This window comes from Teleopsis dalmanni, chromosome X, assembly GCF_002237135.1.
Source record: "Teleopsis dalmanni isolate 2A chromosome X, ASM223713v2, whole genome shotgun sequence".
In the NCBI taxonomy this organism is placed as follows: domain Eukaryota; kingdom Metazoa; phylum Arthropoda; class Insecta; order Diptera; family Diopsidae; genus Teleopsis; species Teleopsis dalmanni.
The window spans coordinates 5376094-5401952 of NC_051848.1; the positions used below are offsets into that span (position 1 = coordinate 5376094).

At 29.0% G+C, this 25859-nt stretch overlaps 1 protein-coding gene across 1 annotated transcript; it reads right to left on the reverse strand.

Annotated features, from left to right (window-relative positions):
- Positions 1-24654: 24654 nt before the first annotated feature.
- LOC119662464 lies at positions 24655-25232 on the reverse strand. The gene is made up of 2 exons (XM_038072087.1): positions 25068-25232; positions 24655-24994 (listed from the first exon to the last, which is right to left on the reverse strand). Exons 1-2 carry the CDS (start codon positions 25194-25196, stop codon positions 24809-24811), a joined length of 315 nt encoding a protein of 104 aa, XP_037928015.1. The 5' UTR covers positions 25197-25232; the 3' UTR covers positions 24655-24808.
- Positions 25233-25859: the final 627 nt, after the last annotated feature.

Consider the following 25859-nt stretch of genomic DNA (forward strand, 5'->3'; position numbering starts at 1 on the left):
TCAGTAACTAAATCGACTAAGTAATAGGAAAACATTTCATATTGTTTTCACATATTTTAATAAAATTGAACTATGTTCTGATATATTATGACCAAAATCTAGAGAGTGTTTAATATTTGAAAAAATTAAGAGAAAATGAATGAAAATTTACAAAGAACGGAAAATTTCAAAACATTTTTGTGACTAGTAACTTGAACTTATTCAATATTATTAGTATATTACTTGTCGTAAATATATGAAATCATATACGATGCAAATCTCTTATAAATAATTTTTATTTTTTTTTCCATCACAATTACACAAGCACAGTCCAGATTTTAATTTAATTTAACAACAAACAGAATTTCTTCTGAAAGCATATTGACTTATCGTCATTAAACTAAAAACTTCTAAATGTAGTATAATCACTTTATATACATTGTGACCGAAAAGTTTCCGGTCACAATATATAAACGCAAAATTCTTAATCTTCATCAATATTTATTTTATCTCCTTCAAAATATGCTCCATTAGAAGCGATACACAAATGCCAACGTTTCTTCCAATCATCAAAACATTTTTATAGGCGCTTTCCGGTATGGCTTTGAGTTCCCTCTGCGAATTCTGTTTTACGTCTTCTATGGATTCAAAACGCGTTCCTCTGAGGGGTAATTTGAGTTTGGGAAACAGGAAAAAGTCACACGGTGCAAGATCAGGTGAATACGGTGGCTGTTCGATGGTATTTATTGAATGTTTGGCCTTAAAATCGTTGATAATGTTGGCCGGGTCGAGGTGAATCGGAACAATCCGTGCGTTATCCTTCCAAATTGTCCACCAAAATCAAACGAGCCATCTCACGACCGATGCCTAGCTCTCGTGCTATCTCTCTAACACTCACATGAGGATTTTGGAACACGATTTCCTTTGCCTTTTCAATGTTTTCGTCGGTGGTAGAGGTCGAAGGTCGTCCAGAACGCGGCATGTCTTCGACGGTCGTACGACCGTCCTGAAAGGCTTTGTACCACTCATAAACTTGAGTTTTCGATAAAACTGATTCCCCATAAGCCTTTTGTAGCATTCGCAACGATTCTGCACACGAAATTTCGTTCGAAACACAAAATTTGATGCAAACTCTTTGTTCAATATTTTTTTCCATTGTTTTTTTCGCAACGCACTACTGAGGTGAACTGGTTTCAACAGCTGCCGTAAACGAACTGTCTGACAGATCGCGCTCATTTTTGGCATAGTAATTAAGGACAGTGCTGCCAAACTACATAAACTTAAAATATCGAAAAATATACAGCGCGCGAATTTTAAATGAGAACCTCCGAAAACCTTTCGGTCACAATGTAGTAAGACATTTAGAAATAGAAATCAGCAGAGTTCTGATCTTCCAACATATCGAAGCACTCCGACCATAGCAGAACTAAACTGAACCCTAATTAAACGGAAGACACTCAGCTCTTGAAATAAATCTCTTCCGTTAAAGATTTTCTTAAATTTAATGAATATAAAAACTTCTAAATGTAATATAACCACTTTATAGTTAGACATTTAGAAATAGAAATCAGCAGAGTTCTGATCTTCCAACATAGCGAATCACAATTAAACAAATCAGAACTTAACTTAACCCTAACTAATACAGAAGACACTCAGCTCTTCAAATAAATATCTTCCGTTGAAGATTTTCTAATATTTAATGAATATAAAAACTTCCAATGTAGTATTCATCTTATTACTTAAAATAAAGTCACAACCAATTGATCTCTAGTTCTCCTCTGCTTCCCAGTATAGCCGCAAAAGACACTATACACGAGTATCCGTCAATAGTTATCGTCTCTTTTTTCTTGTGACACAAAATATAACTATAGATCTTATCTGCGTACAATCAGAGTACAGACTTCTCACAACGGATACTACATACGAGAATTTGCAAAAACTTCACATACATTGCGCATTATAATCTCTGTTTGCCTTGGCATCTAAACAAGGACTTGCTTTCCTAACTATTTGACTTTAAAAGTATTTAAAAGTAAATTTCCTCAAATTTCTAACAACCAAAATAGTTAAGTGCAAATAAAAACTGAAATAATATTTATTTAAAAATTCAGCAAAGCATTCAATCATGAAAGTACATATTTATTTAACTCATAATTAAAACAGTTCGTCTTTTTGCATTCTTTTTGAACTTTGAAATACAAATATGGACTTACCCTTTTATGAAAATTTAATTTCGCATAATTTTTAATGAAATTATTTTGTTATTTACTTTAAACTATTTTCTAAGGTAAATAAATATTTTTCTTTTATTTACTATTTCACAAAATAGCTATAATGAACGATATTTATTATATAAAGACACAAATTTTTCTATTCTCCTTTTTTCAATTTATTGAGTATTAAAACTGTTTTCGTACATATATGATATAGGTTTAATATTATTCATATACCATGAGTTTCATTTAAATATTTATCTTATAGTTTCTAATTTTTAATAAAAAATTTTTATTTTTTTTGCTTTTTTTGCATGTATTTTTGATTTCACATGGCGTATGAGCAACGTGGTTTCACTTATGGTTTTAAGGATTAAATTTATGATGTTTGTTTGAATATTTGAAAATTCTCGAATTCTCTTATATTTGTTGTATAATAAATTTATCACTTTTTTTTATGTACATAAACAATCCTGATTTTTTTTGTTTTTTAATGTTATACTGTTAAGTTTGCATATAATTCCTTTTGATTAAAAGCACATTTAGACATCAAATAAGCTGTAGCACATTTCAATAAATTATTTCAATAAGTTTTATATAGATTTTTATAATTAAAAATATTAAATAAGTTGCTTATATTTGTTTCAGTAAATATATTTAATTTGCATTTATTGCCACTTTAAAGAATTAAATTTCTTTTGCATGAAATAACTGCAATTTATTAAAGAAAAATTTTCATTTAATTTTTTTCTATATTTTTTTCAATTAATATAATTCATTTGGCTTACACATACATTTTGTGTTTTAGCAACATATGTATATGATTATGTATTATTTTTACATATACTTTTTTTGTATGTTTTAAATTTGTAAATTGTATTTATATTTTCCACACTCGTTTTAGTTAGTATTATTGCTTTAATTTATAGTAAAATTTAATTTAATTTGTTGATGTACTATTTTAGACTTAATTATTGCACACATATATATTAACTTGAAGCAGTGTATTTCTATTTTAATATATTTTCTTATTTAAACTAATTAAGCACACCAAAATTCTTGTTACTTTCAACTAAATTTGATTTAAATTGATTAATTTGCATATCAATAATTCTTTATTTTGTTTCAGAATTAATTAAACTGCCAAACACTTTATCCTTCGTATTTAAATTTATAAATTCGTTGCTGATTGTTTAGTTCGATTTAATTTTGCTTTTTGTCTTACTTACTCAACACAACTGTTCAAATATAATTTTGAGAGATTTGATTTTACACCGAGCGATAGTAATTTATTTTTAATTAGTTTATATTATTGAAATTAATTAAATTATATTGCATATATCCATCAATTGTTGCATTTAATTAAATGCAAGCATAAATTAAACTGACTGATGTTTGCTTTTTGAAGGTTCCAATCTATCTCATCAAATTTATTTTACATAAATTTTTTTTTTTTTGATTGTTTACATGAAAAGCTTAAGGTATTTAAAATACACAAATTGTGAATCTATTAATTAAGTTCTAAACTTAATTTATTATTAACAACACACATATTTCAAATTGATATATATATATAAATATTTGAAGTAATTTGCTTCCTTCCTAAGGAATTCAATTAGTCAAGAACTTTTTGATTACAATTTTTCGATTGAAATTTATATTAAATGAAGTTTACACATTAATATTTAGTTTCTAGTATTTGTTTAAACACTATAATTTATTTCACTCATATATTTAAAATAATTGATCTATGAGCTTAGATTGTATATTATTTAAGTACATTAATTTCTTCTGTATAAATATTAAAAAAAAAGTTATTTTCTTACAAATTATTTTTAATTTTCTTTTATTTATTCATTTATTTAAATTATTTAGCAAAAATTATTTAGTACATATATATATATATATATGTGTTTTCTCATTTACTGAATTTGTTAATAAATGTTATTTTATTTCAATTTATTTATTAATTTTTCCACACATGTGGAAAATTGTTTTAGAGCTGTAAAATATATTTTACAGTAATTGTTTAAAATTTTTAATTAATAAATTTTAATTTTAACTCTACTATATGTGTAGAGTTAAAATTCTTCACAAATATTAGTTTAAAATTTTAGCTATTAGACACTTAGATCAACATTCACTTTACATAAAATTTTCTAATATATAAATGATATTTATTTTAATTATGTTAATAAAACTTATATATTTTATTCTTTAATCCTTATATTACATAAAATTACCGTTGACGAATTTAACAACGATTTTTATTATTATTTTTTGCTAACTAATTCAAAGTTTCATTAATTTTTTTTTTTGGTTTTGTGAATATAAAGTGACAAGGATTTTTTGTTGATTTAATAATTTCGATTTTCATTCATGATTTCAAATAATTTTATAATATTTATTATTATTTTTTTTTTGAGTTTTCTGCAACAATTTTTAATAATTTTATTTTCTCTTCAAATTAATATTATTATACTACAACAGAGTATTTATTATTCACTAAAAAGAAATAGTAAAAAAAAACTTGTTTTATATATTTTTTATTAAATTTTTTTTTGTTTATTTAAATTTTTCAATTTCTTTTTGTAATTTAAAATAATTTTTTAATTTACAAAAAATTTTTATATTGGTTAGTGTTATATTTTCTTTAATTTTATATCATTTTTTTTTTTCTTTCATATCTGGTATATATATAAGAAAATCTTTATTATTCACTCAAAAAAATTACTTTTTTTTGGAAGGAAAAATTTCACATATTTTTTTACAAATTTTTCGTTTTTACAAATAATAATTTTAAATAATTTTTGAAATTTATTTTAAATTTAAATTATTTTTTTGGCTTTTGTGTCTGATCTATATGTATTAGTTTCCATTTATAAACATAAAATTTTAATTATTCACTAAAAAAAATATTTTTAAAAATAATAAAAAAAAGGCTTTATATAAATAATAATTTTTTTATTTATTTCTTATTTAACAGTTTTCCACTTTAATTTTATATTGAAATTTGTAATCGATTTAGATTTAATTTATTTGAATGCAGTGCGCATAAAAAAACTATCTTTGCATTTTAACACTCAATGCTGAACAATGCTAAACAATGCTGAAGTGTTCTGGCTGCCACAAATTAACCGCAGACTATTTTCCAGTTTACGCAAATTTATTTCTGCCTTCGAATCGACTTAATTGTTAACATAAGTAAATTACCAATGACGTGTGTCAAATGCTGAGCTTGACATAAGCACAACCAACAGCCAGCAGCCAGCAGCCAACAACCAACAGCCGTCAGCTAACAGTCAAGAAGTAAAGAGGAAAATATTACGCTAGGACACACTTGAACTATTTATATTTGTCTATGCATGTCTAGCATCAACAACAGCAGCGGCAGCAGCAGCGACAGCAGCATTAGCAGCGGCAACGGCTACGGTTTAGCTTGTTATCCTTTTTTATTATAATGACTATTTTCTTTTTATTTTCTTTTGTTTAGTATAGAATTGGCGTCAATTGAATTATGCATAGAAGTCCTTATGTGTTGGCCCTTATGTATATTTACGCAAGACAACGCATAATATTAACATGTACAAAAACAACAAAATTCCTTGTTAACCCGTATATGCAGAAGAGACCACAGAACCGAAGCAAATAAACAAAAAAACGACAAAAAAAACAACTAAAAATAAAAATATCCAAAATAAACTTGAAGTCCTTTGAGCATGTTTTCTTATTATTTGCAATGGAGTTTTTGTCACTTTTGTTTCACTCTTATGAGCGGCAAAATAGAAAATGTTTCGACCCAAAACACTTAAATTTGACCGCAGAAATTTGTTGTCGTGAATAAAACAATAACAAGTTTAAATAACAAATTTTTTTTCACATAAAAATTCAATAAAATTTTATTAATTATTTTTATTTATGTAAAAATTATTATAAATTTTTTTTTGTATTTTAATAAAAAATTATTTACTCAAGACAAGTTTAACAATATTTTCAAAAAATTTTATTTGACGCGCACGTATATGCAGAGTACGTTGTGCACACTTTAAGCATCGTCAGATGACTGGATGCTGATTGTGTGCGTAAGTTTTGTTTTGGAAATGCAAAGCTTGTGAAATGTTAACAAAACGTATACGTGCTGTTGGCCAGCCTGCTGCTTCGTATGACTGCTACCACCAGCTTCTTACTTAGCCTTTAGTAGTGCTGTTAATTTGCATCGATGGCTTTAACAGTAAAATTATAACGCCAAAATGTATTGATAGCATAGATTTAAAAGGCGCAACACAGTTTTCTTTAAGACCGCATATACTTTGCATGAGTTCGAAATAATTTGGCGCCACTATGAAATGTGGAACAAAAATGTTACACGCATGTGTGAAATGTTAACTAACAAAACCCACATAACTTTTAAGCGAATTCCATTTAACATAACTGTTAATCACATGAAACATTTATTTCTTAAAACAAAAACAAAAACAAAAACAAAAAACGGAAAATAAAGCATAGCAGCAAATCATTTTTCATACACAATTCGTAATTCGAAATGCTAATAACTGTGTCACTTTTCATTTATGTGTAGTTGATTTCATTCCTTTTTCTTTGCGTTGTTGTTGTTGGTGGTGGTTATTGCTGTTAATGTAGGCTGTTGTTATACATTTTGTTTTATTCGGTGTTGTTGTTTGTCGTTTGCTTTTTAACATAGCAAATTTTTGCTTGCTTATATTGTCGTAACACGTTTTGACACAGTTTACACTTCTTTCGTTCGTTCCGCTACGACTGTATTTTTTGTCATTCGTACTGTAGCTGTTGCTGCTGCGGCTGCTGTTGCTGCTGCGGCTGTTATTGCTTTTACTGCTTTTACTGCTGTTCGGGCATTTTATATATGTTGTTGTAGGTTAGTAATTTATGCCAATTTTCGAAATTACATTAAAGGTTTCGGTTTTTTTAACAGCTAATACTTATGCAAGGATATGACACACATACACATATGTAAACGAACACATAGTCGTAGTAATTGAAGTGCATAACTTTTGCTTTATAAGGTTAGGGCTATGTGTTTTACTCGTACAGATTTAAATGTATGCGTTTATTGTGTGCGGTGTGCGGTGTGCTTTGTTTGTGCTCGCATGTTTGTTTACATGTTGGTTTACTGTTCTAATATTTTTTCCTACTGTTGTTTTTGGTATGCTTAATAACATAAATGATTCATATTATATTAACAAAGTGACAAACTGGTGAGTTTCTATACTTTAAGTTGCTTTAAATTGATCAAATTATTAATAAGGGCTATAATAAAATAATAATATAATTAAAATAAAATTAATATAAAATAAAATAATTTTCTATTAATTAGTATAAAAGACTATTGTGTAGATAGTCAAAGAAAAAATGATAAGATCATGTGTGCAACCAGAATGGCTTGTAGTACAAAATTAAGAAAAAAATTCTGAATTAGATAAACTAACAATTCTAGGTATTTTTTAGCAGCTGTTTTTAAACAGAAATGTTTTTAACACACATTTTTGATTGTTTAAGTCCATTATGATAAAAAAAAAACTACTGTCCGAGAATAAAAAGTATTTTTCAATAAAAAACGCTTAAAACTATAGCGAATTGCAACAACAAAATTTTCATTCTTAATTTATTGAATTTTTGGCAGACCATACAGCATTTTCATTTATTGCCAAATACTCATTATTAGTCGTCAAAAAATATATCTATGCCATTGTTATAATTATAACAATCATCCCAAAGAAATTTTTTTTAATAATAAAGTACCAGCTTCGAATCACTTTTAGAGTGTACCACCTATTTATATAATTCCACCGCCTCTGTCCCCTATCCCTCTCTCTCTCACAACCTTCTCTTGGTTATGCTCAAGAACATAATACTAAAAGCAACAGACTTAAATCTGCTTGATATATACGAAATAAAAATCAATAAAATATTTGTGTCACTAACATTAGCATATATATATTCAATATGATAGATATGAGTAGATAGTAGTTAGATAAGAGCCAATAAAAGTGCATATATTTCTGGTGTATGGAAAGTGCAGTGACTTGCTATATCGGATCTATTTTAAACAGAATATGTTATAAAATGAAACAAAATTATTATAAAATTATTCTTTTAATACATAATCTTCCCAATTATATAGCATCGCTACAAGTTTGTGCTTTTATTATATGTCATACTATCTCAAACTTATCCAATGAAGTTGGAGGTTAGTCACCTTTAAATAGTTTCCATTAACATTCTAATACGCCTCAAATACTATGTAAAATTTAGAGCAATAGAATAGATAAAGCAATAGAATAGATAAATGAATATCGCACCACACTTGCATTAGTTAGCTCTGTTTAATAATTATTTTTTTAATAATTTTTTTGCTGTTAAATAAGTTTGCTTTGCTCAATATATTGGCACGGTTTAGTAAGTTTGAATTTTTTAATATTTTTTCTTTGTTTAATAAGTTTAGTTTGTTTAATAAATGGGCTCTGTTTATAAGTTTGCTGTATTTCATAAGTTTAATTTCTTTAGTAAGTCTGCTTCGAGACTTTAAAAAGTTTGCTTCGGGGCTTTGTTGTTGTTTTCAATGTAAAGAAAAAAATTTCATTTTAAATTTGGTCACTGTGATAAGACTTCCTGTGCCTATTCCCGTTGGTCGGAAAAGTGTTGCTTAGTAATATTACAAATGTGTGATTTCGCTCCTATTAGTAGTGCATATGTGTATTTTTGTGTGAATATGCTCACATAATTACCTTTTACATTTAGAGACAAAAAAACATACCATAATAGTAGTTAACACTCTGTATAACATGCCTTTGGTCATGACAAATAAGAACGCAAAATTACCGTAACCATTTATCATACGACTGTCTGTAAAACGTGACATCTATGTGACAATAAGCTTGATTGGTTTAATATGTTCGCTTCTTTAATTAATAAGTTTGCTTTATTTAATAAGTTTACTTCGTTTAATAAATTAACTCTGTTGAAAAGTTTGCTCTGTTTATAAGTTTGCTTTGTTTAATAGGTCTGTTTTGTTTGGCAAAATTAACAACTTCGCTTCGTTTAATAAATTTGCTTTAATTGATTTAACTTTCAAATTTTTTTTTTTTGAATAGTTTAATATATAAGTACCTATGCAATGTCGGTATGCTCAATAAATTAGATCTGTTTAAAAAGTTTGCTCTGTTGTATAGGTTTGCCTTGTTAAATAGGTCTGTTTTGTTTGGCAAAATTAACAACTTCGCTTCGTTTAATGAATTTGCTTTAATTGGTTTAAAATCTGAATTCTTTTTTTGAATAGTTTAATATATAATATAAGCACCTACGCAATGTAAGTACATAAATTAATAAATTGAGTCAATTGCAAAATATGCTTATACTTAAAAGAGACTGTTTGATAGTACACATTAACAAACATTCGGCAACCGTCAAACAACTCTCTGAACGGACTATCAAATCAATAAAAAATTTTTATTTTTTTTTTTGCAACTGATACCCAAACCTCAGACACTACAGCTAGTATCTCATATTTGTAATACAAACTTTGTATTACTTGGAATAGTTTGTTAAGTCTCCTTCAATATCTTTAAATTGCATCGAATACTCGAGTTGCTCGAGTTGCTCGAGTTGCTCGATATCCTCGAATCCTGTAACACAAAGGGATATTTGTGAGAAATTAAATTGAAACTTACAAATTTATAATTTTTGATTTGTAGGTTAGTGTGTCGGGCGAATGGCATGAGTTCTCTTGCCTTTCTCGTTCGAAGTCTGAAAAGTTTAATATTTAATCGGTTACATAGGGAAACCCCATATCCTTACAATAACAACAACAACTACAAGAACAGCAACAACAAACAAGTAACAGCAGGAGCAACAACAACAACAATTGTGTCGCGACATGTTGACGTTTGCGACAATTTGCAAAGAGTTTTGTCTCCAGAAATAACATAAACACATTTTCGTATCTGAGATACGCACATTGTTGAGCTAAGGGAAAAATCGTAATAATAATGAAGTTCAGCCGCTTTGCACATATGACGTTGCTTGAGTGCGTGTCTGTGTTTGTGTGCAGACACATAAATAAGCAGTAAAATTGTATGGAAAGTAAGCGGAGGTGTGTCAAGAACAATTTCTTATTGCAAATTTAATATTTCTTTGGGAAATGCGCGTGTAAGGCTTTGAGAACGTAAAAGATTTCCCATGTCCTTTTGCAGTTACAATGTAGGAAAGTTAAAAGTTTTCAGTTTACGAAGGAAAAAATATGCTCGAAATAATTGAAAAAGTTCATAAAAAAAATATTATCCTTTTGAACGATTTTTTAAAATAATTATTAAATTTCTTTCTTATATACATAGGTATATGTACAAACTAAAAAAATGTTTAAAATAATTTTTAATGAAAGCATTTTTTACAAGAAATATTTAATTTATTTTCTTGAATTGAAACTATTAAAAAAAAGGCACAACATCTTCTCATGGAAGAATTATTACAGCTATAGTTAATAGATATTCCTAATTTTGATGCATATATTTTAAAATTGGTATCTTAAAGATATTGAAATTAACAAAATCCATTTAAAAACTAACATCAGAAAAATTAAAATTAATATTCCAAAAAATACTTTAATATATATTTGAATTATTTAACTATTTTCAGCATTATTTTCTTGCTTAATATTATTATATGGTTGCGTAGCGTTTAGCAAAGCTTCAAACACTACTATTGACTAGCTAGAAATTGCAGAAAGCTAGGGTCTGAGAAGACTTGTCAAAGTTCCATGGTACATTAGGACGAATGACATCCTCAGGGACATCAAGATTGATCCCATCAATAAATACATAAAGGATAGAGCCCTGAAATTATTTGCGAAATCTGACAGACTTACCAACACCGCTTTATCAAATCTCAGAATGGTTACAGGCTCCTCGGGGAAGTATGCAGATCTGGGGTCAATAATTGCTTAGTCTGAAGAAGTGATAAACAACAATTTAGTCAAGGCGCAAAGAGAGGTTTTGAAGAAACCTCGCAGTTAATAGAGAGTAAAAGTGCTCAGGTGCACTGACTCAACTAGCCTCAACATAATAATTATTATATCATCATTAGTAGTATATATAGCTAATACATAAGATCTTGTGGGTATTATCATTAATTGTTCCTTAGGGATTAACAGCTTGTTCCGATGAGGAAGCTTAGTAGTGACAAGGATTCCAAGAGCGATACCGGTAATAGTATAGCTACTGCTACGGTCAACAATGCCGGTCAACAATCGAGTAGAAGTCTCGAAAGTGAAGACCAATTCACAAAAAATCTTAGCGCCTTTTTAAGAGCCAAATTGCTACCAGGTAGGCATATTTTCCCCAAGTTAAGGGCGACCTACATATAAATTGATCTTTGGACCCATCGCTCATGAATCTCTCCAAAAATTAAAGTATGACTTGGTATCAAACCACAACGGAAGTAATTCTCCAAGATGTACCCGACAACAAACAACTAATCATCTTGCTCTTGATCCTCTTGGCAGTCAGCATAACGAATTTTGGGATGTTAATTTCACGTTATAATGACAGTCCGATGAATGTAACCAGAAATTTGAGACTCTTGAAGAAAAGAAATGTATCAACATCATTATCGTTAATTCAACGACTTTTCGTCTTAAAGCAAATATAATAGATCATCAAAATTCTGAGTAAATTAGAGTGCAAGTGCACATATTAATATAAACAAAAAAAAAATTAAATGTGAAACAGATTTGTAGCTTTCATTTTCACGAAAGAAACTGAATTATTAACATGAACCATTGTTTTCAATAGAGAGGTATTTAAATAAGCATTAAATGCAATATTCAACAGGACATTGATTTTGAACAAAAAACTGTTAAATATCCTTCGAAACTATAGAAATGCTCCATAATAATAGAAAAAATAAATCATTGAAGACATAAATGTGTTGTAAATTTCTATCCAAATGGCACAAAAGCCCTTTAGGCATATTGAAAATTGATCAAATGTTATTGATAGACATTGTAACTAATAAAAATTTTAAAAATGTTTTTTTTTTTGCAAAACAATTTTAAAATACATTTACGTAAAACTGACAAGATTTCGAAAAAAAAAAAACTGAAATCTATTACATAGAACCAAAGTTTGGTTACAACTTGAATCTACAAGAGCCAATTTAGAATACAAAAAGGATTAACAATGTTAAAAGCACATAAAAGGATGCTGGATATACATAATAAATAAAAACTATGGCCATGATGATGACGATAGCGATGAGGAGGATGAAGTTGATCGTCAACTATTACGTTAACTACAATAAAACATGTGAAAACATAAAAATAAAGCCAAGGATAATAGCATAAAAAAGGTTAATTTTTTCCTTTATTTGAAGTCCGTTGAAACTCCACTATAAAAAACTATGAAAAACTATGAAAAGTATGAAAAGTATGAAAACGATGAAAAACGATGGAAAACTATGAGAAACTATGAAATGAAGGCAACTCTGTTTAGAGCAATTGAAATATAAGGCAACAAAACAAAAGGGAGACGACTTAAAAGTTGTTTGACTTTCTGACTTTCTAAGTGAAAGAAATAAAATTAGAAAACACAAAAGAACTAGAAATTTAAAATTCATAAGGGCTTGTTGGGTTTTATTGAAGCATATTGCAGCTTAATGGTACAATAATATATATACAATACATAATACGTATTAATATCGCACTCAAAGAAACCCATTTAATTAAGTTTAACACCCATTTATGAAGCTGCTATATTTATTAATATTTATCCATTATTATGGATAAAAAAAAAAGATGTTTTCAAAATTTTAATTAAAAACATTATATCAATGCATAATTAGATACGAAATTTATTATTAAAAATTGTAGACTTCGTACCACCAAATCGTGTATATTAAACAGGTGATGATCTTCTAATATAAATTCGTAGTGCAACTAAAAGTTTAGATCCAATTATCTTAATAATCTTAATTAATTTAAAAATCAAAAATGTTATACTTATGCATACTACTGTAGTGCTTATCTATAATACTTTAAAATTATTGATTTCCGTACCAGTAGATAGAGAGAGTTCCAATCGTACGACGTGTTGTGTAGATAAAAATTAATCTTTCAGACTGCACTTACTGAACTTACTGATCAAGATAACTAATAGTTGAAGCAGCTAACATAAGAAGAAATCAACTCACTTTCCTAATAAACTGAGAAAAGTCTATTTAATTTTTACAGTTGAGTTTTAGTTTAGTGAATCATCTTTTGAAAATTAGATAAACTACACAGAAATAAACTCAACAGTGTATTTAATAAGATTTTACTTTGATCCAATCTTGTCCTGTTAAAGCCTATTTAATTGAGGTAAACACTGTTGTAGAGATAAGAAAGTTATCTATATTTATTATCAATACCAATATGACTATCCACTATATCAATCAACACAAAACTTCTCTACTTACTATGTTAAGTATATAATCAGTGATTGTCTGACTCTGAGCTTCCTTTGAGCTTAGCAGGGAACGAGTTCAACCTTTGGTACTTGTAATCTTAAAAAAAATGATTCAAAAATAATCAAAATAAATAATTCGAAAAGATCACTTATGGTCTGTGTTATAACTATTATAAGTAACTTAACAACTCTTAAAGAATTACTCTTTTATTTTACTTATTCTCTTCAAAAACTATATATAAAGTTATATATACATATACATATATAAAATAAATTTAGTCATAAATATACTCGTCTCGTGTAGTGATCTTACTAACTGTAACAATCGGTAATTGGCAATACTCGAAACGTCAATTAATTAAAAATAATAAAAAAATTGTTTGTTGTTGCAATTCACTACTGTTCGATAAAAACCTTTATACTTTATATTAAGAATTTTGTGTCTTTCGTTATAATGTAAGTTAATAATCAATTGAATTATATATTATTTACAAACTTATGTATGCATATAAAATTATACGATAAATAAATACTTGATGAATATCTTATGTAGAATGAAGAAACAAGACTCAGTGAAATTAATTCAATACTGCAGTTCAATGAGCCATTTAGGCTCAATGTAATACTTTGAATACATGAAGTGGTACAATAAATCACTAAGTGCTACATTTCTCCGCCTTGATCCTTGTTGATTTTCATTCAAATCTCACCTATTCCCATTCGTACTTCTACACAATATTCTCTACTCTCAGAATATCATTACCTATTCACATCCCATCCCATTTGTACGTCTTTGTAATTGCTGTCATGTTTTACGCTATAGACAACAACACTGATCTCTAAGTCGCTGCTGAAATTCGTCCAACTTAATAATTACTTTGCAAACATTATCTATTTTTGCTATTATCGTTTTAAGTATATATATATATATACATACATATATTAACACTCTGTTTTTTCCATATTGAGTTTTTTTCCATATTGTTTAGAAGGATTTTTTAAATTGAAATATGTTAAACTGAAATATGTTAAGGGAACATCTTAGTTATATATGCTCAGTCTTTATGTTTTGCATATTCTGTAGAGGGATCTTTAAATAAACATAACTATATGGTTCTTTATTTCAATAATACCTTTAAATCTATATATTAAACTTTTGTTTTTTCAATATTGTGAAGCAAAATTTTTTTTAGCTTACATATATTGAAATATTATACTTTATTGATACCTTCAAAAATGAGGTACACATGTCAAATCCTTATATCTTCCATAGATTATAAAAGGGCATTTAAAATAATGATGCTTTATTCCTTTACAACCTTATTTCTAACCCTTTGATTTTTGTTCATTTTACAGTGATGGTATCTAAAGAGTATTATTCTCTTTAGATACCATCTTGTTGGAAACAAATTCGTCATTATATATTGGATTGTCCATAGAAAAACCTTTTAAATAAACGTAAATTATACTAACCAATTATATTTTGTACTCCAGAGTGATTTTTTTAATTAGTGTACCTTGTAATTAACTGTTGATCCATTGCACTCCATTGTCATCCTTTGGTTGCATTCTTCACAAGAAGGCCTTGCATTGTTTCTGGTTAATTGTTGCTTCCATGATTTGAGTACTTTTCGCACTTAACCACACACATTGTGTGTATTCCGCCACCTTACTTACTCCTTTCCAAGCCGCTAGCCGAGCATACAGCCTTTTTGATTACGCTAAAAGCTTTCTAATGTTGATAACTAACTTACAGAACTTACGCACTTAGTTACTCGCTCAGCGCTGCAAAGACATTAAGTAAATATTTTGCGTAACGCTCACCGCCTTCGTACACTGCAAAGAATAAAAAGTTTAATAATTTTCAACATATTTAGAGCATTTAAAAGTTTTTAATTGTTCTGCTGCTTTGCTTCTTCCATTGTCTCCGACCATTTTTTCCGGTCGAAAAGTAATAAAAATATTTTAATGCGATTGTTTTTTTCACAGATTTTATTTTCTTTTTTTTTCTATTATTTTTGCTTGCATGCCATGAATCGTCTTAGCCATAAAAACGGCAAGCTCGTCGCAAAAAATTTCCTTAGCTGAAGTAAAAATTCAGGACGTGCAGGCGAAACGCACATTAAAATGTTTCGCTTAAGCCATAAACTAATTGAAAATTTTAAGCCATTCGCTCCGATGTTCACTCTGCCCCACTGCCGCACCGCCCCACTGCCTCTCTGCCCCTCGCTCTACCATTTAATTCCTGAAGTTTAGCGCTGCATTTCGCGTTGCGTTGTTTGAGTTTCGCGCTTTCATTTAATTTAATATATTTTTTCGCAGTTTAGGTTTTACGGGTTAAATGAGTGCTTAGCATGAAAATACACAAAATATACGTAAAAATGCTCAGAAGATGCTTTCATAACACAAAAAAGTTCAAATAAGAAATTAACATTTTTTTTCGTAATTAGAAAAAATTTTTTAAACAAATCTGTTTAAATTAATTTAAGCAAAACTTTTGCGCTAAATTCTTTTAAAATATTTTCCTTTACTTTCCCCAAATTTCTGTGAATGAAAATCATTACCAAATTCTGTGTGAAATTAACTTTAGCGATATGTCATACCTTTCGATGCACATTACGGTTATTACTGAAGCCATCAAATAACATATATACATCGTCTCACATATATCACATCTCACCAATAAGTAATTGTTTATTAGTGTTTCAACTAAAACACTAATAACTTCTCGGTCTTATCAGGATTTCTTACAAGTACTACAAAGTCAATTATAAAACTTTTCAACCTCGCAATTACTTTCTCAGAACTTTTTTGAAACTGTTATTAGATAAAAGCAATACGAAGACAGATCAATAATTTGTTAGAATATCCTTCACAATGAGTACTGTGATGATATATTAATTTCTAACCAGCTAAATCATAGAGTTGTGTTTTTTGACATACGTTGAGTACAACTTGTCACGTAGTTTCATATCTGAAAAAAATACAGATTCATGCAGTTATCATGTGCATGTGCATTGGAAAAGTCTACACCCAAAGCAAGTCACAGCCGCATAAATTGATTGGATAGTATCAACGGCACATCGACACTGTGTTTTGCGAATGTGTGTAATTTGGCACACAAATTTCCACGATGTCATATCTCCAACTTCTCCATGACGCACCTGATTTGAATGGACGTTTATTGTAGCTGTTCTACTAGAAACCTTCGTAGAAGTTCATATTACTTTCACTAATCGTTAGCTGAAGAGATAGAGAACACAACATGCAGTACCGTACAGTCTATTTTATTAAACACAATTATTTGACCATGAAGAATTTCCATATCTCCACCTGTAGCTGTTCTACTAGAAACCTTTGTAGAAGTTCATATTACTTTCACTAATCGTTAGCTGAAGAGATAGAGAACACAACATGCAGTACCGTACAGTCTATTTTATTAAACACAATTATGTGACTTTGAAGAAGTCATTCATGAGATATGTACAGTATTTGTTCTCTATCGCCCTTGAATAAACCTGTGTAAAAATTTTAAACAAAACAACAAGGTACTTAAAAGTAGTCCAGACAAATTCCATGTCAATAATATTTTTATGAACGAAACATGAATTCATTGCTACAGACTTCATTTCATGACACAACTAAGCCTATGGGTCTCACACAGTAAACGATTTCAAAGAAAAATGTTGAAATAGTGGGTGAGGCATATATAAAAAAAAAATAATATTATTAAATAGACAATAATAATTAGACAATAAAAATTAGAAATCAATCAAATAGCACATTATTTATGTAATTTGAATAAATATTGCTTCACATGTTACAAAACATAGTACTCCTTGTCTATTCACACTTATATCCATCTATTTATATGTCTTACATGCCGCAAGTGATATTATCACACCGCAATATTTAAAGGTTAGAGGCTGGTATGCGTTTTTATATAAAATTTTTTGTGTTCTTCGTAACATTTGATAAACGTCTAACAGTGGATTGAGTCATGCTAGTAAATGAAACCACTGAGTGCCCATCACAGGTGTGAATCATGAAGTTAGTCCGAATTCTTTGATTACTGACAAAGCAAACTATCAATGGTGATTGATATAATAAAATAAAAAAATTCACTGCAGTTAGGAAAATGCATAGAAATTGGCGACTATTCGAACTCATGAACTAAAAAATATGATTTCACAAGAAGACACTTAATTAGGAGGTGGGCGTTTAGTTCTAGACCCCAAAAATATGTTTAAATAAAGAAAAATCTTAGAGATAATAAATATATTCTTCATACATTTTTTACATATAAAAAACTACAGTTTTTAATTAAATGCAGAAAACAAAAAAATATCTATTCATGTATATAAAAAACATATAGGTATATAGAAAATGCAAATAAATGCAAATAAAAATATAATTAATTAATTCAACAACTATTCAGCTGGTTTATGATTTAATATAAAAACATTAAGTGAATTTGTTAATAAAACTTTACAGCAAAGTGACAAAACTTCAGAAAAATATGCGAACATAAAAGTCAAGTACAGCTTAGGGTCAGTTGGCTAATAAACACTGACTCTGAGCATCAAATTTGGCAGGGTGCGAGGTCAATCCCTGGTACTTGCAGGTGTCAAAAAATTATTTACGAATAATAAAATACAAGAATTATTTCCAAAATCACTGATGAAAGGTATTCGGTAATACTCGAAGCATCTGTATGGTCAGCCAAGAATTCAATTAATGAAAATAATATAAAAATGAATTTTTATTGTTATAGTTTACTACTATTCGAAAAACCTCTTTACAGAAAATATATAAAAATGTACATATATGAAAAATATATAAGAGGGAATGTAGATATATTTATACACATATATAAAGTATATAAATATATATATATATTTTGTTATAAAAAAATATGGTATATATATTGCGATATGGAAAGAAATAAACATTTTGATATGAAAAGATATATTGACTTAAATACAAAAAAATATATATATTTACCTATATATAAGCACATATATTAAGATAAAAAAATATGTATATATGTACATATAAGAAATTATATATATTTTAATATATAAAATATATTTATAAATACATAAAAAGATAAAAAAATGTATATATACATTTAGATACAAAGAAAATATATGAATGTATATATTCAGACATAAATAAATTGTATACATATGGTATATATTTAGATACTAAAAAATATATATTTATATATAAAAGAATAAATATACTTTGATGTAAAAATATATATATATTGTGATATAATAAGAAATATATGTTAAGGTATAAAATATATATATATTCAGATGTATATTTGGATACAAATAGATGTATACATTTAGATATAAAGAAATATGAATATTTAGAAATTGACAAATTATAGAACAAATTCGTTACTTTTGTTTTATCATAACCTGGGTATTCTTTCGCAACAAATTGATGGTTTTTGACTTTTGATAGTTTTTGGCGCGACATTCCAGGTAACCGTCAGGCTAAAGAACTGGTTCATCCCTACAGTTGTGGTAAGGCATCCTTCTACAGCAAAACAGAGTTGAGGTTGCTGATGGGATATTTAACTGCGTTATCACCTTAACAAAATGAATCTATCCGAAGAGATAGATTGTCGACTCTGCTTATATGCAGACGAGACTTACAGTCACATTCTCTGTGACCGGCTAGCCTTGATCTGGGGCAGGAGGAGAACACTGAGTCGAGAACTACTCTTCCCTTTTGACATTGAGAGGTCCACAACGACTAAATTTTGGCTTTCATGCAGATAGCAAAATATCTTCTGTTCGGTGAGGGTCTGTTGCAGCACAAAATATCAACCATGGTCGCAGTGCTCCGCTCCGTTGGGAGCTGGTACTCTGTTAATTCCCATTCCTCATATTTTTATTGTTATTATTATTTCCATTTAATATAATATAATATTTTATAATATTATATATATTAGAGATAATTTTTTGATGCAATAAACCAAAAAGAAAAGAAACGCATTGGATGCAAGCTCCATTTTTATTAATCGAGACAGATAATGTTGCAGAAAATTTAAGACTAAGTAAATATGACCAATTACTTAGCCATAATAACTTAAGAACTTAAAAACTATTTATTCAAATAGCGTATATATCAATCACTGTAAAAAAGTTTAAAAGAGTATAAAAAAACTATGAATTAATATATAATTTACATATAAATATATTTTTATAAGATATTCTTAAAGATATCAAACATGATATTCTCTTTAAATGAGTTTGGAAAGTATGATAGTTGAAATATAATCTTGTGTTTATAATCTTGTGGAATTTTTCTACTAGGGGGCACCGATTTTCTACAATGGGTCATAAATTCTTTATAACTTCATTGGGTTTATATTGCTTGCCATATATCATTAAAAATATTATTAAAACTGTAACAATAATTTATTTTATTTTGCGATTAATACATTTGTTTATAGTTTGTTCTATAAAAACAAAAATTTTATTTCTGCATCAAAAGAAGATACAAAAAGTTTAGTATATTGTACCTAATTCAACATTTGTTTTATTTTATTTAAGATCTCATAAAATTTTTGAAAGTTTATAACTTTCATTCAAGTGCTTACAAGCCATTAAAGAAGATAAAGCCATAAAAGACATCGTTATGCAAATTAATACGAGCAAAAATAAAATTTCTAGTAAATTCCATATCAAAACAATAAGCTTAATAGATGATAGCATTTAAAATAAAATAAAATATTTTCTTAAAAAAAAATTGCACCAATAAAATTAATATTAAATTTAAATAAATAAACTCAAATAAGAATTTTATGTTCTGGTCATCTGGTCAAAATGCTAAAACTACACATATACTGAGCTGTTCAATAAGTATGTGTAGCGCCATCTATTTGAATATTTCATAACTGAAACTTCGTTATTTTTTTTAAAAGATTTCACAATTTTAGATCTATTAGTTTATTGCTTATTTACACGATATTTGGAGTTGATCTGCCCCCAAAAACTTAAGCCTAGTTCTGGCCAAGCCTGGACATAGACACAGCAGGTGTTCTGATGTCCCTCCATCGATAGCTGGTAGATACGTATTGCAGGAGCTGTCACGGGATTGGCCAAGCATTACTCCATGTCGTCATATGGAGTAGTGCTCATTTGACTAGTGAACACTGGAGATATTAGCATCGCTAACAATTCCTATCACAGCATTGGTGCAAAGCAATGCTCAAGGAATAGAATGACGGAGGTTCCAGAGACAATTATAAAATATCGACAGGTAACGTATCATGGGTCCATACATACCTATGTGCCTAAGACTTTAGATCGACTGTTAGTCAATAGTAGTATTTTCAAAGATTGCATTCAACATTTTTGGGCTTAAATTAGTTAATTTATTTATAATAAGCTCATTTATATGCATGTTCTGTGTGGTAAATTATCCACATTAGCGACCTTAATGAGCAAAACTGTCTAAATAATGCTGTGAAAGTATTGTATTACATATTTTCACTCAGTTTTGAGATTGTGAACACACTCGTATGTATCACAAGCTTGAAGGTTACTTTTTTCAAATATTTTCACTAATCAAAAATATTAATAATAACAAATTTGAATGCCTTTTACTACCAACTTGTGTATCTTCTACCCGAAGATTTTTAAAAATCAAAAGAGTTGAAATCTCTTCTACTGTAAAAATAAATAACAATTGTTCCATAATTTCCTGTTTATTGTGTGTCCTTTATTCTCAATGATGGTTCGTAATGATCAGCTTACAATTCAGTTCCTAAATAAAAGGTAACAGTTAAACCAGTAAGATAGTTAAATCAAAGCAAACTGTATCAACAATGGCTTTCCCATATAATTTTTAGTAAAGCAAAGCAAGGCAAAGCAAAGGAAAGGAAAGCGCTCGTAATTCAATCTACCAAAAAATCACTCTGCATGTCACACTGATATCCTGGCACACTTGGCATGGACATACTAAAAACGAAATAAACTGACACAAAAATCCACACGGCCAGGAAGATAAACAAGCATGTAGACACTCCAGCAAATATGTGCCCACACAGATACGAATGTCCTCCTCAGTTACAGGAGAACTGCAGACAAGAATAAAAGTTAGTTGCAACCGTCGTCTCAGTTACTTGACTGTGTGTATAAGTAACTGGAAGAGCATCTCCTTGGGAATTTTACGAGCTTCAGGCACTGCAGCAAATGCGCAACAATTCGCTCAAGTGTAAATAAAGTATCACGTTTATTCCAACTTTTGCTCGTTTACTTCTATATCTTTTTTTCAGTACGAGTATATTGTTTTTTGTAATATATATATTTTTGTTTAAACTGTTGTTTTTGTTTATTTATTTATTTTTTTTTTTTCGTAAATATAAATATTGTGTATTCTCCTCCAAAGTTGTTCCGCTTTGCAGAGTAAAACTGACAAACACCTGCGAAATTCACTTTTCAAAAATTTCCAACCAAACTGGTCTGGAAGGTGAATGGCGCTGTATGTCCTGCGAAAATATATGAGGATGCTGATAGCGTAACAAAGCAACCAATTGTGCAGTGAATAATGGTGCAAATTAGTTGCCAACTGAGAAATGAGCACCGTTTGAGTTAAACGTTTATTGCGTTTTCGAAATGCGAATACTCATGGTGGAGTATGAAATAAGATAAATTCAAACATACCATATATGTTTTTTAATATAACTCTAAGCATATAGTGCGTTCACCACTGATGTGCATTTGCACCGAGTTGTTAGGTACTTTTTGGGAAACTGTTTGATTGAGATGGAATGCTAGCTTATGGCGGTAAGTATGGAGCTTTGATAGACCGTTAATTAAAACAATAAAAATTTTAACAAAACTACGAAAAAAGTTTTTTTAATTCTACTTTTACAACAGCCAAGTACCTTACCTTTACCTTATGTGGCCATAACAACCCGTTACCGAGTTTCGGCCTGAGTTTCAGCATGTCTCCCCAGGCGCCTCTGCTGCGTGCGCGCCTTCTCCAGTCTCGTGTATCAAATCCAGTTAGTGCTCCCTCAACTTGATCACTCCACTCCACAACAGCCATGTACCAAGTTTAATTGTCGGAGTCAGTCACAATTGAGTATATTCTACAGTAATAATGTAGTATGAAATACTACAAAAACTGATCTCATCACTTACAAGTTAATATCAGTAGAACTGCAATTTTTTGGTTTTATGTAGAATTTTATTACAAATCAAAATCAAAAATAATGTGTAAGAATTTTTGTAGTATATTTTTTGAAAATTCATTCATTGGAAATATAACCGCGTATGCTTAATGTATTTCAAGGGAGACAAAAATGTATTATACTGAAAATTAAATTAAATTTTATTCTAAATAATAATAATTTAACAATCTGAATAACATGTAAAAAATGGAAATTCTTCCGTATTTGGAGAAAAAAATTTATGTTAAATTTAACGTTTAATATTAGTACTCAAATATAAACAATTTTAGTTATTAAAAATATTTTTTAAATTTTCAATCAATTGTCTTTAAAACGCAATCAATTTCAAGTTTCTATCATTTGCGGAGCCGGAGATATGACTGTTTAAAACTGTGTCTACAATGCCAATTTTCAAAACCTCATGGGTCCATATCTCTTAGGAAAAAAGCTTTAAAATTTTTTTGCGAGATACGGTTCTTCTTAATTTATAAAAGGAGCTCATAAAAAATTTATCAGCCACATTGGAGATGATGAGTTCATTTTTTACCAAAATCCGTCCGATTTGTAAAGGCAAGACCCATACATCGTTCATTATTTAAACATTTAGTAAGAATTCTGACAAAATGCGTCTATAGCTTTTCAAACGAACAAACAAACACTCTAAATTTCTTAGATTATACGACTTGACTATTATATTGTCTACTTAATCTTGTCTTTCTTCATAGTTTTATGTCTATGTTATATTTGAGACAAGTGAAGCTTAGTGTCAATACAATCTTTAGATGGCAATAAACTAGATAAGGTAAATTTTCCATATCTTGATTTCTCGCTAGAACAATTATATAAGTACAGTTCTACAACTTTTAGTAAGATAACATAATGACAGCATAATAACCCCAAAAGATTTATCGATTTTAAAACAAAGTCTATTTTAACTTCCTGTCTTTTTTTAACTTCCACATATTATACTAAAAAGAAATATATGTATATGTCGTCTACTGATAGAAATATTCGTAGCTCGAACGCTGAGCTAGTGGTTGGCGACTACTCTATCTACCTTGACATTGCCATAACAAATAACAACGATATAAGCAATAAGATCAGATCCCGAGAGCTCTCTCTCTCTCGACAACTTATGCTAGTAGTTTTCAACAAAAAAGGTTCTTCATAAGATCTTTGATCCTCTACGAATTGTAGACGACTACCGCATCCGAATGAAGCACAATCTGTGCGAGCTTTATCACGACATTCATATATAATCCAATGTGATTGGTCATGTCGTGAGAATACATGAAGATGCTCCAGCGAAAAAAGTGTTTTAAGCGGTAATTAAAGGAAGAAGGCGTAGAGTAGACCGTGTCTCCGATGGAATGATCAAGTTGAGGCAACACTAACCGGACTTGATGTGTGAGACTGCAGTAAGCGCGCACGCAGCAGAAGTGCCTGAAGAAGCATACTACATAAGGCCAAATCCTGATAATGCGCTGTTATGGCCTGTTAATTATAGTTTTTATTTTGAATTTACTAGTTGTTTTTTTTACTGAATTCTCATATACATAAAGCTAAATCACTTGATTCCACTTGACCAATTTACTTCGTAACTTTGTAACTGATACAATATTTCATAGAACGAAATACAATTTGTAGCTTCATGTCTTAAGTACCAAAATTTTTGGAACAAACAAAATGTTGGTTTCAACTATTAATTCAATGTATATTGAAAGTAGTTAAATATAATTAAAAACATACTAATTTCTTCAATTTTAATATTTAGGGAAAACTTTGCAAATATATTTCGCATACCATTTTATTGTATTTTGTTCATGTGGTTGACTGCTGCCTTAATAACAATCATAATGAAACAAATAAAATAAAACATGATAAAATGCTGTTCAAAACTTAAACTTGATAATGTATCGAAAATAAATTGCGAGTTCAATTTATTAACGATTAAGTACTGCAGCCCATAAATGATGGAATACGTGGGAAAAGGTAATTGCGCCACGTCTGCGTAGGGAGAAAGAGCACAAATTTCTTTGCAACACAATGCGGAAAGAATTCAACTGATTCCGCAACTCAGGATCCGGCTCCCTCAACAAAAGCTCATTTTCCTTAGTGAAGCAATAACGCTGCAATAAAGATAGAATAAAGAAAGAAGTTAATAAACAATTTCTAGAGAAAAAAAAATTTTACTATACTTACTAAAACATTGACGAGCACAAGCGATAGCATCATAACGGCAGCAATGGACAGGAGATAAATCACACATAAACACAGAGTTTCCCAATCATTCGGAGGATTTAAGACTTGCATAGAACTCTCCAAAGACATTGCAACAACAAAAGATTCTAGTTCTTGAGTGCACTTAAGAACATTCTTAAAATAATTTATTATAATTTGAAAGTATTTTTAAATTTCAATAAAAAACTCAAAGATAACATGATAATTTTCAAATTAAATTAATTTAACTTGTTCAAAAAAATTTCTATTTTAAATAGAGAAGCGAAGAATAGAAATAAACTTCAGCAAAAAAAATTTTCTTTGCATTTTATTATAATTTTGACTGACCAATATGTTATATGGAATAAAAAACTATTTTATATTAGTTTTCAATTTCTATTGTATTTGTTAAAATGTTATATGAACAAGAATTTAATTTTCTGAAAATGCTAATTTTCAGAATTCGCGGTCTATTAGACAGTGCAAGCTAGCATTCATTTATAGCAATAAATATAACTTTTGTAATTAACCACACTAAATTATCAGCTTTCCATAATATTAAGGTCCGTTTAATACTTTCATTTAGTGTGTGCTTAGTCTTTGATACTTTCAAAATTCAAATATATGCAATTCCGGCTATATGCAATACATATTGAGTTGAACAGAACGTCAACTCAAACTCAAACTCAATCGTCTCAGTTCTCATACTTATGTATTATATAGAAATATATAGCAAAGTGACAATCCAACAATTCGTTTTCATCTATAGCAGGG